The 12,061-nt window shown below is 49.9% G+C and overlaps 1 protein-coding gene across 1 annotated transcript; it reads right to left on the bottom strand.

The window, feature by feature from the left end:
* Positions 1 to 1,135: 1,135 nt before the first annotated feature.
* LOC124093837 (SOSS complex subunit C-like) lies at positions 1,136 to 1,538 on the bottom strand. Its single transcript, XM_046446372.2, is given in 1 exon segment — positions 1,136 to 1,538. A coding segment is annotated over 1 exon segment (315 nt). The 5' UTR covers positions 1,496 to 1,538; the 3' UTR covers positions 1,136 to 1,180.
* Between the last annotated feature and the right edge of the window lie 10,523 nt (positions 1,539 to 12,061).

The following is a 12,061-nucleotide window of genomic DNA, read 5'->3' as shown; positions in this document are numbered from 1 at the left end:
CCTCTTGTCTTTGGAAAGACCCACAGAGCACTCCTAGGCACATACCCACCCTGCTGAGTTGTTTGTCTGCAAATAACAGGAGAGATATGCTGCACCAGGTGTCCCTGACTCAGTCAGGCTAGGTGGGGACCCACAGCAACCCCCTAGCAGCCACCAATCAGCATGAGACTGGGAAATACCTAGGATGCCAGATGACCTCCCAGTAGTTTATGGTGGTTGATAACATGTTGGGAAACCATGTAGTTCAGCATGTACTCCCCTCGTGGCCTAAATCAATCAGTTCAAATGAATCCCCCTTCTGCTATGCGACCAGTGCTGGCTTTATGAAAGAAGGTTTGATTCATGAGTAAATGCTAGGGAGTTTTAAATTAAAGAGACAAGACTCTTATTACCTTTAAAACCAGCTCCAGGAAGGCTTCTCCTAGCTCCCGCCTCCAGCCACCTAATGCGGTATGAGGTTTACAGAAGAGAGGAGAGAGAGAGAGAGAGAGAGAGAGAGAGAGAGAGAGAGAGAGAGAGAGAGAGAGAGAGAGAGAAAACATGCCAGGGAGTGGGCTTTTATTGGGGAACAAAAAATTCCAGGGAAAATCCCATCCAATGAAGGTTAAAGGGGGTAGCATCCCAAGATCAGGGGCGATGACTGGGTCTTCGGGGCAGTGGCCAGACACGTCTCTGCATGGACAAGCTCTCGGACCTGGGAAAGGGTGGGGAAAGCTCTAACACAGCTGTGTCTAAGCGCCTCTCACCCAGCCAGGGAGGTAACTCAAATCACGTGTGAGGATGGCCTCCCACACCCCCTCTTGTACTAACCAATCACCCCTACCCAACCTGTTCCTGCCAGTGAATGTGCTAATCATGTTTTAGAGTTATTTTATGATTTTCCCGTGGTGTGTGATTATTTGCTAAGAGATACTATGATGTATATGAAGTCCCTGCCTTCCCCAAAGAGTGTATAAAACTGCTGCAAACCCTGGACTCAGAGCCTCTCAGTGTCACCAGTTGCTGTGTGTGCGTGGAGGACTGAGCTAGCTCACAATAAACACCTATTTGCTGCTTACATCGATCTTGGTCTCTGGTAGTCTTTTGGGGGTCCCGAACTTGAGCATAACATGTACAGCCCTGAGTGAGAGGAGCTCTGGCATTGGGTATTACAAAGTAATTTTCATTACAGATGTTTTCTTCATTCTGGGTCAAGGCGAGGTAAAACAGGAAGAAAAAGATTTCCAAATGCAAAGTCTTGAGTTATGAAGTATCCAGATGAATGTGCATGAGCATGCTGCAAAGCTGCCTTCTGCTGGGCTGCAATATGCTGCTGTTCTGCATGTCCCTGGAAGTCCTTATTAAGAGCTGGTCTGGAGAGTGCAATGCTAGCTCCAGGATTATTTGCTGAAGACGGGTTCTACATAAGTAATTTTCATTTCTCTTTGTCCAGTTCTGCCAAGATTGCAACTCTATTTTTGTTTTGAAAACCTTGTTCTGAAGGATTTGCTGCCATCTTCCTGTTTTCTGTTTCAATTATATTCAGAGGCAATGGATTAGCACTTCACATTCCCCCGGGATGCCTGAGCACTGGGGATGCCTGAGCACTGGGGAGGCCTTGCTGCGGGTGGCAGCTGTCAAGGTGGAACACACCACCTAGAGACAGACAGGCAGAACCTCCGCAGTGTGCTGAACTACAACCTTCCTGCCCTCCTGCAACTGATTTTTTAAATGGACATGTTTCTTTCTCTTCCTCTCTCCCTGCTCCTCCTTAATCTCTCCACCTCCCTCATCTCAGGGGAAACAGGATTATCTTTCTCCCCTATTTTAGGTAAATTTATCTGTCCTTGAGTGCTCACCCACCATAGGAAGGAAGGAGTCCAGACTTTGGGGTTGGTACCAGAGGGCCTCAGAAATGACAATCTCCCAAATTAACAAGTGAATTCAACTCCAGAGAGAAAACTTGTGGAATGTAGCCTTTGACTCACCTCTTTAACCCTGGCCCCACCTCTTTCCTCCTGATGGGCAGAATCAGAGCCTCAGGGACAGGAGCCTCTGTGCTTCTCCTTTGCTAGTAAAGCTTAAGAAATCTTCCTTTTTCTTTTCCCACAAAACCATGTCCTCGTGATTGGATTGGCATCAGGGAAAAGGACTGAGTGTTCGGTTGCACCGCGACAGTGTCTACCTTAGTAATACAGTCCTGCTGCTCTGCCACTGTTACTCATTTTTAAAAGACATTTTTCTTTCTCTTCCTCTCTCCCTCCCCCTCCATCTTCTCTACTCCCTAATTTGCAGTGGTGTGTGTGTGGGGAATATGATGATCTTTCTTTGCCATCCTAGGCAGAGTATCTGTCCTTAAACACATTCTTACCACAGGAAGGAGGCAATCTGCTTTGGACATGGCAATAGAAGCTCTCAGAAATGACTATCTCCCAAATTAACAAGTGCATTCAACTCCAGAGAGAAAATAGGTGGAATGCAACCTTCACATCACCTCTATAAATGCCCTCCCTCTGTTCCTGCTGATGGGCAAAATCACTCTGTGGGACAGGAGCCCCGTGCTCCTCCTTTGCTAGCAAAGCAATGAAACTTTGTTTCTCTTTTCCCAAAACCATGTGGCCATTACTGAATTGGCATTGGGGACAAGGACCGAGGTTTAGGTAACAGTTTTGCCATGAGGAGACTGAGACTGCTCCAAATAGAGCATGGCAGGTGGGGTATATAGCCACAGAGCTGGTGGGCGTCACTGGATCCTGGCTCACCAGCCTAACAAGCTTCTTGCTGAAGAAGGGCCAACAGGGTCAGAGGTCATCTGAGGATAGTCTGAGGAGATAGAGAGGGTCTGTGTGCCTGCTTGACCTGACTTCTCAGGATTCTTGGTAAAACCAAGCCATTTGGGGCAGTGCCAGGCGGTAACAAGCACAGATGGGCAAGAGTTAGGTCCTAGTTAGAAGGGAGGTGGGGGAGCTGGGTAGCATTTGATCAGGGAGAGAATCTGTGTCAGTGGCTAGAATGGGGAGTGGGCCCCAGAACTGCTCTGGGCTGACAGGAGGGTGGCCCTTCTCCCTGAGGAGGGTCTTTATCTGGAGTAGAGGGCACAGTGGCATCTAAGGTCCCAGGAAAGATCTCATCTGTGCTGAGAGGAGGGCACACCCTCAGTATGGGGCTGTGGGGCCATCTGAAGCTAAGCTGCAGGGACACAAAGCCTAGACAGCAAACAGAAGACTGTCCCTAGCATGCTGGCCCCTCCTCCTTGTGCCCCAGGTAGGCCTCTGGCAGCTTCTCCTCAGTACCACAGGTTGCCAGGTGAGACTTTCTGAGAACGTGCCCTGGAAGCCGTGAGTTGGCACAGATGCGGGCAGTGCCAGGCTAGCACCAGGTCTCCTCTCTTCTCCACATGACTTGAGAGTGGCAGCAGGGACTCCCGGGGTGACACAGTCAGCTCCATCCCCCTGCCCTGCAGAGAGGCCAGCAGACAGCTGAAGTAACCAAGGTCATGTGAGCTATATCTGGCCTCCTGCCTCACACCTTCTGAGCCAGAGCCACCTAGGCTGGCCAGGGACACGCGATTCATGGACTTCCATCACAGGTGAGGAAGCGTCTGCTGAGTGTGGGGGGAAAGGTGTCCAGGAGCTGGCGGCCAGGGCACATGTGTGTCTGGTGATTCTCATGAGACCTTGGGCCTCAGGAGCTGCCAGCAGCAGGAAGGTTGTGTTATGACCCAGGAAAGCCTTGGCCACCTCTGAAGGTGAGCTGCAGGACAAGGAATTAGTTTGTTTACAATTAAAAAAGAAATCTCATTATTTGACCCATATTGTTCCATTCAGAGGAGCTGCCCTAGGAAGTAGGGGGATATTCTATCATGGGCACAGTGGCTAAAAGCAAATTAACTTAGTTTTATAAAAATGATTTCAGTGCAAATGCAAATATTAGACTTATCTATTTTTAAATTAGGGAAAGAGTTTTGATCCATCAAAGAAATTTTAAAAATGGGGTAGGCTAAACAGAAAATAAAACTGAAACATTTACTTCAGTTGTCCCTGGTTTCTTTGCTCTGCCAAAGGCAGACAAGGGGCACAAAGAGAAGCAAATGCATCCAAGAGTATAAGAAATAACACTGGGCACAACAGGGTACAGAAGGCACAAGCACACAGATGGAGCCATGGGTGGGGCACAAGCGCAGGTACCAGCCAAGGCAAGAGCAGGGGAAGCCGTGTTTGGGATCCTCCCTCTGTGGCCACTGCTCACCACTGACCTGGCCCTTTCCTGTGTCCACCTCTCAATCTTCTGTGCTGTGCTCTGGCACCAGTGAGGGCCTTCTGTGCAGCTCCGGGCTGAGGCAGGTGTGTGCTCAGGGGACCCCTGGGCCATCCTCAGTGACAAGCAGGTGGCAGCTTGGGCTCTGCTTCTCTCCGCTTCCTGGCTGGCTCATGGTGCTGGCAGCACTGGTGCCTAGTGAAGTGCCCTTGAGAAGGGGCCATGGGCCTGAGGCACAGACATGGGAGGAGGACTCTGTTCTTGGGGCAGGTGCCCCTGCATGTTCCTGAGAGTGTGCGAGGTGGGGCACCAGAGGCCTGTGTGGACCACCCTGTGCGGACCACCCCATGCAGTGCCAGGGCACAGTGTGTCCACTACGGGCAGCACCTTGGCCTCTTACAGAAGGCTGGCCCCTGTGTGGCCATGGTTACTCAGGCTCTTCCCCCACGCCCCCTCCTGTGGACCACACCAGGCCACCAGAGCCTCTGCCAGTTCCCCATCTGTGTGTCCCAACCATTGCAGCATACTGCACAGATCTCCTCAAAGTTCATCTAAACCTCACCTCCCTGATCCAATCCACCCTCCACCACCTCTACCCCATGTGCAAACCAGTCCCTACAGCTGCTCCCGACACTGGTTTCTGAGCTCTGCCCAGCCACACTTCCTGTTCTCCAAATGCTCAGAAACCTCGAGGGTCAGGACCTGACATGGCCTGGTCCACTTTGAGTGTGGCTGGGTACACAGCATGTGAACCTTGCCGAACAAGTAAACAGACAATTGGAAATACCCACAGAGGAAGGGGCAGTCAAGGAAGGGCACAGGAACAAGCAGTGCAAGTTTAATCCACAAATGGAGGCGGCTGGGCCCTCACAGGAGCTCAGTGAAGCAGCTTCCCCAGGAAGAGCACAAAGAAGATGGGAGGTGTGGTTCTGACTCTGGTCCCTGTTCCGAAGGGTGACCTGCAACTCTTACTCTCGTTAGAAACTGGAAAACCCATATAAGTAGTTATCGTCTCTGTGCATTGGTCTGCTTGTGCGCACTTCTTCAGTTCAATGGGCACGTTGCTAAAACCTGTAAGAAACCAGACATGAGACTCCTCTTTTCCTCCTCCTCATCTAAACTTCCCTCCATCCACAGAGTGGTCTTGAACAGGGCAGAAATCAGCCACTCTCCTGTGTGATGCACCCAATACTGCCCTCTCTAGCAGAGGCACGGGCTGGCAGATATCATCCCAACACAGGGCCTGCAAATCCCTAAGCTCCCTTAAACCCTGTGTCAATCAAGTATTTATCTTCTTACATGATGTGAGTGAGCCTTCTAGCCCATGTTAGCACTTGGGGATGTTGCATGAGCTCTGTACCCAAGGCAATGGAGGTGAAGAGTCCTAATGCCTTGTTAACAGCATCCTGGAGACCACCACATGCAGGGTGCCAGGTACCTGTGCTGCAATCATGTGCTCCGTATGATCTCGAGGACAGAGCTAACTTCCTCTTACTCTTGGTCTGAGGCTACTATTAATAAATAGCAATAGCCATCAAAAAGCTATCACTTAAGTTGAGTGTGGTGGCTCAGCCCTGTAATCCCGGCAGCTTGGGAGGCTGAGGCAGGAGATCTCAAGTTTAAAGTCAGTCTCAGCAATTTAGCAAGACACTCAGCAACTTGAGAGAGACCCTGTCTCACAATAAAAACAAAACAAACAAAAGGGCTGAGGATGTGGCTCAGTGGTTAAGTGCTCCTGGTTTCAATCCCTGGTACCAAAAAACAAAAACAAAAACAAAAAACCCTATCACTTTACTCATGTTCTATGCCTTTCAAATCCCTTCAGACACATTCCTTCATATGGCAGGCACTATGCTCTTGATGATTCTGTCTCATTTCCTTGGGACATCAAGAGCAATCTAGGGATGGCTGTTTTAGATAAAGAATCATGTTACGCAAACTTCAGGAAGCAAAAACTTCAGACCAGCCAATATCACTAGGCCCTGTCATCACCTCCCTGACGATGACTTCAGGAAGCCTGAGTTCCCAAGTCAGAGAAGTAAGAGGGTGAAAAAGAGCTCCAACCCCATGGCCCTGAGCCTCCTGTCTGCAGGCTACATCACAACACCACTGATAATTAATTTCTAATGTGTGTCTTTAATTAAGAATTTTGTATTAGATTTCTTATAGAAAGTAAATTATGCTTAATGACCACTTTGAAGAAAGTTTAAGTTTAGTCACTGCCTCTCTCCAAAATTTTTACTTTGAAAATTAAAAACCCAGAGAGAAAGGAAAAAAACCAAACCAAAACAAAACAAAAACCAACCTACACTGGGTTTAAAAAAATCTCGCCAAGTCTGCAGAGAACAGATGTTCATCAGTATGCTGAGCCACTATCCAGGTGCTAATAAAGCCTGTCAATAAACACATGCGGACTCACAGGCGGATGAAGGGGAAGAGCTTTCTAAGCAGGCAGACAAAAGCAGGAGTGTCCTTAATCCTGCCCTCTGTCAGCGTGAGAAGGCTGCTCACTGTCCCGAATACCCTGAACCGCCGCCTGGAGAGTACCTGTGTCAATGACGCTGGAGAACTCCACACACTGGGTTCTGTCTGCGGCACACCACTTGAACTCTGCCTTGCACAGTCTTCCCTTCACTGCAAAGCACATTGGGCACCTGAACCCGTTGGAGGCAAATTCATCAATGTCCTTCTCCTCAAAGTCACTCATTTTAATCTCCCAGGAGACTGTTAAGGAAATAAAAAAAAAAAAATAGGGAAACCTGGATGGTACCCACCACCATCTGGAGAATATACTCATGCTCTTGAATGGCCTCTCAAACCCACCTGCCCCCTCCCTGCTGCCCAGACCCTGCGTTCCTCTGGTGATACTAACTCGGTACTGTGGCACCACAGAAGTCCTTGTCCTCACGTAGCCTACTTTCTCATGGGGGAGGTAAATGAAACTGGACAGGAACTAAGAGGACCCAGTATATCAGACAACAATAAAGGCTGCAGAGGAGCAGAACACGGTCGAGTGCAGGTGGTGCCCACAGGGTGGGCAGAGAGGCCCCTCTGGAAGGGGTGGTTTCGTCAGAGGAGGCCTGGAAGAGGTCTACTTCCAAACACTGGCACACAATAATCTGATTTTACAGGTAGAGGTCACAGATATGGCAAACACAGGATGCTTAAAGAAGGGGCCCCAATGACAAGGAGCCTTAGCTCCTCCAGCTTTCTGTCTCTGGGGCTCCCTAATGTCATGGAGAACTAAGGCAGCTCCCTGCCCCTGACCATGTGTCTCTACTGCCACCTGTAGTCACCACAAAGGTCTCCCAAAGATGCCCAGGTAGAGCAGGAGTGCAGGGAATTACAGAGAAGTGGAAACCTTGGGAAGGTAAGGGCAGGGGAAGTGGGGAGTAAGAGCAAGGTACTTACCTGAAGAATTCTTCTCAGGCTCCCAAAAGGCAGCTTGTTTTTGTTTACCACCCCACCCCCACCCTTCAGGAGCTGCCTAGCTGCTCAGCTGCTATCCCCCACAAGGTGAGTGTAAGTGGCACCCAGGGGACATGCACCCTGGAGCCTGTACATCCTCTCCCCCCTGCATGAATCCCAATTCTCTTGCTCAAGTAGACAGAGGATGTGGCAGGCAGCCCTCAGAGGTGGTGGGAGCAGGGGGCCTGATCTTTACCACATCTATGTCTATACACACAGCCTCACATGATGTTACACAGCCCCGGGGAGCAAGGAGATCAGCTGGGGACCATGGCTGCAGCCTCTCAGAGCTGCCATTCCCTGGTATGGAACTCGGAGAAGTGTGACAATTACAGGACTGTTGGGTTTTTCCTGGAGGTATACTTGTCCGGGTAAGAGGATGGAATGTACATATATTCTGGTGGGGCTTCAAAATTTTCTTTTGCTCTTGAGAAAACAAAAAGACCCATCATGGAAAGTGCTCAAATCACAACCACAAAGCAAGCTCTGAACAGCATAGTAAAGTAGGGCACTTCTGGTTACACACGGAGGTAAGTCCCACTCTGCCCCTCTCCCTGGAGCTGCTTCTCTATGCTCATGAGGGGGCTGACTCCCAGGGCAATGGTGAAGGAGGTCCAGCTACGGACCTAAGTCCGCTGCGACTCCATGCTGTCTGACTTCTTTTTAACTGGAGTTCTTCTGAGCTGTTCTTTTCAGCAGTTATCTTGGCTCATAGGAACAACAGTTCTGACGGACACACATCTGTGACAGAGTCAAAACTGCTCAGGCAATAGTAATGTTCTTATTCTGTACAAGGCTTGGCCTGCCCAGTCTCGAGATGATGAAGGACCAGACCTTGTCTAGTCAGTGTCACCTGGTCTGGCAGCTGTGCAAAGCTTCCGGCTCTGTAGACCTCCACCCCTAGCCCTCATCCCCTTTCTTAAAAAACCTCGTCCCTGTCAGTTGCTCTAGGACAGGGCTAAAGATAAATAAGCTTTGGAAATTACAGTGAAGCTGGCTTTGGACTTTGGAGGAGGCACTGTGGAAGCCTTTGGTCCACTCTGGTCCAGGTGCCTTGACTGGAGAAGCAGAAAACTGCTGACCTCCGGAATCAGAATATCCTGAAAACAGGATGTTCTTTCTAAGGCTCACCAAGAGTGCTTCAGGAGAGACAAGGAAACACAGATCACTCCCCTCAGCTATTTGCAAAAATGTCATGTTCATTCCCTTTTAATTTTGCCTAGAGTCCTGCAGGCTGTCTTGGAGAACTGCTTGCTGAAATAATAAAATTGAGCGACTCAGCACCTATGGTTACTTGTAATCACAGCTCTGGCTCCGAGTCCTGAGAACCTGCATCCTTGTTCATCTTATCTCTAGTTTTGAGTAAACCTCACATCATTGCTCATTCTTCCTAACAAAAGGAGGAGCCAGTCAGACTGGGACTTCACTTCATCGTGGGGGTGGTCCCCTGACTTCTGCTCTGGAACAACCTTGTCTCTGGGTCTTTCATCCACCGTGTTCAGAGTTCAGCTGGTCTGGCCTGGCAAGGCCCAATATGAGAGCAGGAAAGACAACACCTGAAGAATGGAGAACAGGGCTTGAAGGTTCAAAGTCCGAAGATAAACTATATTTTGCCTAAAGCTTTTCCTCAAAATAAATAAATCAAGAGATTTTCTCTAACCTATTCTCAGAAAGCAGGAGAAAAATCAAGAAAGAGTAGGAGCTTTATGTAAAACTATGCTGACTTTTCTTATCTAAAGTCCTAAATGTCATATATCAAAGGCTACATGTTAACAGACCCACTGTTTTATAAGATTCTCTCATTCTACCCAACAGGTGAGACTTGGGACCTTCTAAGCACTGTCCCAGCCCCAAACACTGACTGCACGGTCCAATCTGATTAGTAATGTCAACTGACCTGAGTGAGACCCTTATCCTGGTCTCACTCTTCCCCTGCTAAGAGACCTTTAAAGAACACCAGCTTTTCCTGGGCTGGCTGAAGCTTTACTTCAAGACCCCTCTGTACTATGGGCTCTAACAAACTTCTTGGTCTGAAGGCTGATCCTATTCCATGCCTCTCTTGAACATGCCAGTCTTCCTTTCTGAATCTAACATTAAACTGTCTCATAAGAAATTCCTACTAAGTGACAGTGTTTCTGCTGTCATGTCTGGTCCAATAGTATGGGGTGGGTAGAAAGAGCAGGTGATGAAGAGTCTATTTTCAGTCAGGAAGAAGAGCAGTTAAGAGGCTGAAGGAAAAAGGAAAAGCATGAGTTGGTGGGATTGGCAGTCAACAGCCTCCGATCCCTGAAATGGTGATGGTGGAGGCTGGCCTGAGAGGACCTGGGAATAATGGGGAATATGAAAATGATATGGGCATGATGGGTGTGGTGTTACACACCTGTAATCCCAGTGGGTGGGGAGGCTAAGGCAGGAGGATCGTAAGTTCAAAGCCAGCCTTAGCAACTTAGCAAGGCCCTGTCTCAAAATATAAAACAAAACAAAAACAAAAGTTTGGGGATGCTGCTCAGTGGTTAAGTATCCCTGGGTTCAATCCCCAGTACAAAAAAAAAAAAAAAAAAAAAGACCTGGGCACAGGTGAACCCAGGGATAGTTAAATGTTCCCAAATATCCCTTACCGGTAAACCAAATTCAATGATAAACATTTCAGCTGCTCCTTCCTTCCCCATACGTGTCATCTTTTGGGGGAAGGGGAACAAAAACAAAACAAAACAAAACAAAACAAAAAAACACCACAACACAAAGCTACTCTTTAATGAGAGCTTCTTGAGTGCCAGGCATTGGGCCTGCAGCTTCACCAGCTCACACATTCTTTGCCACTCCAAGAGGCAGGTGTCAACTGTTCCGATGGCCTTATCTACACATCCGGAGGTCAGCACTGGCTGATCTGGAGGCCACAGGCGGGTCTGTCCCCATCACACTCACTAGGCTGGGAGCATTTTGATGTCAGACTCTGTGTCAACTCCTTCACTGCAGGTACCACGCAGAACACAGCACCAGACTAAGGAAGATGGCACTGAAGGGGAAATGCAGCTGGGAATACAGGGGATACTGTAGTTGGTAATGCATGGGGGAAGAGAGATTGAGGCCAAGATGTGGGAATTCAGGAAAGTGCGGGTAGAAATGAAGGGGTAGGGCTGGAATGCAGGATGGGCAGAAGAGAGAGAAAGCAGGCCTGGGGTGGGCGTGCGAACGCAGAAGGGAAGGGGGACGCTGGGAAGGGGCGAGAGCTGGGGATCTGGATACTGCACGACGCGCTAGCTCACCTGCGACGAGGGGCACCAGAGCGAGGCTGCAGGCCAGGAGCAGGCTGCCCGGAGCCGGGGGGCACATGGCTGTGGCTGGTGTGGTCCTGTCTGCGGAAGAGAAGACCCTAAGCTGCGCGCCTTCGCTGGGCGCCCGACCTGGGGGGGGTGGGGCAGACCTGGGCGGCCTCGAGGCTCAGAGGGCCCCACACCGTGTGGGCCAGTGCGCTCTGCCCTGTCCTGTTGCACACAAGGACGCAGCGGTGGGCTGAGCCCCGAGGGTGAGTGCGATGGCACCCCACAGTGGCAGCCTACCTGGCAGCCAACCACTGCACTTGGCTCCGAAGGCAGAACGCCAGGGCAGGACGCCACAGCGCATGCGCAGGGCAGAACTTCATGGTCGGTCCTCATTGGTCGCCTGCTTGCTCTGCCCGCCTTCCCGGAGCCTGAGCCAATGAGACCCCGGGGCCCTTTCCACACGTGACTGGAGCCTGGGAACTCCTTCCACACTGCACAGAGTTGGGGGAGCTCGAGCAGCAGCAGGTCCTGCTTCTGGAACAGCCCCTCCCCACAGAGGTGTGCTCCTGTGCGCGGCCCCTCTTTCCTACTGTGAGCACCCCCAGAGGGAGCATGGCCTTGTGCTTCATTCCCCACGGGAAGTTCTGGCCTCCCGGACGTTTCCTCCTAGCAGCCGAGCACCTGGAGCAGCCCTGGAAGTTCATGATGATTTCCAACACTTCCGCCCTTCTTGAGCTTTGGGAGAACGGGGGCCTTGTGCATGTGCATGATCTGTGTGTCCCCAGGAGTCACTAGCCCAGTGCCTTGGACGTGAACACACTGTTAGTATGTGCTGAATGAATGAAGGATTCCTTCTGCCCGTGAAGTTATAAAGTCTTGGTTATAAAGTCTTCCAGCTTCCCCATTGCTGTTCTGAGGCCTTGCTTTTTCAGCTGCAAAAACACTACTCTTTTTTTGGAAGCAATCTAAATATGGATCAGTGGACGGATGAGTGGATAAGGAGAATGTGGACTATACATCAGCCTTAAAGTAGAAGGATCTCTTACCATAGGCTGTAACACTGATGAACTTTGAGGATATTTTTCCGTGAGAAA

This window comes from Marmota monax, unplaced genomic scaffold (assembly GCF_021218885.2).
Source record: "Marmota monax isolate L192 unplaced genomic scaffold, Marmota_monax_Labrador192_F-V1.1 WCK01_AAM20220418_F8-fsc00376, whole genome shotgun sequence".
NCBI classification, from domain to species: domain Eukaryota; kingdom Metazoa; phylum Chordata; class Mammalia; order Rodentia; family Sciuridae; genus Marmota; species Marmota monax.
This window is presented reverse-complemented; position numbering and strand designations above follow the sequence as displayed.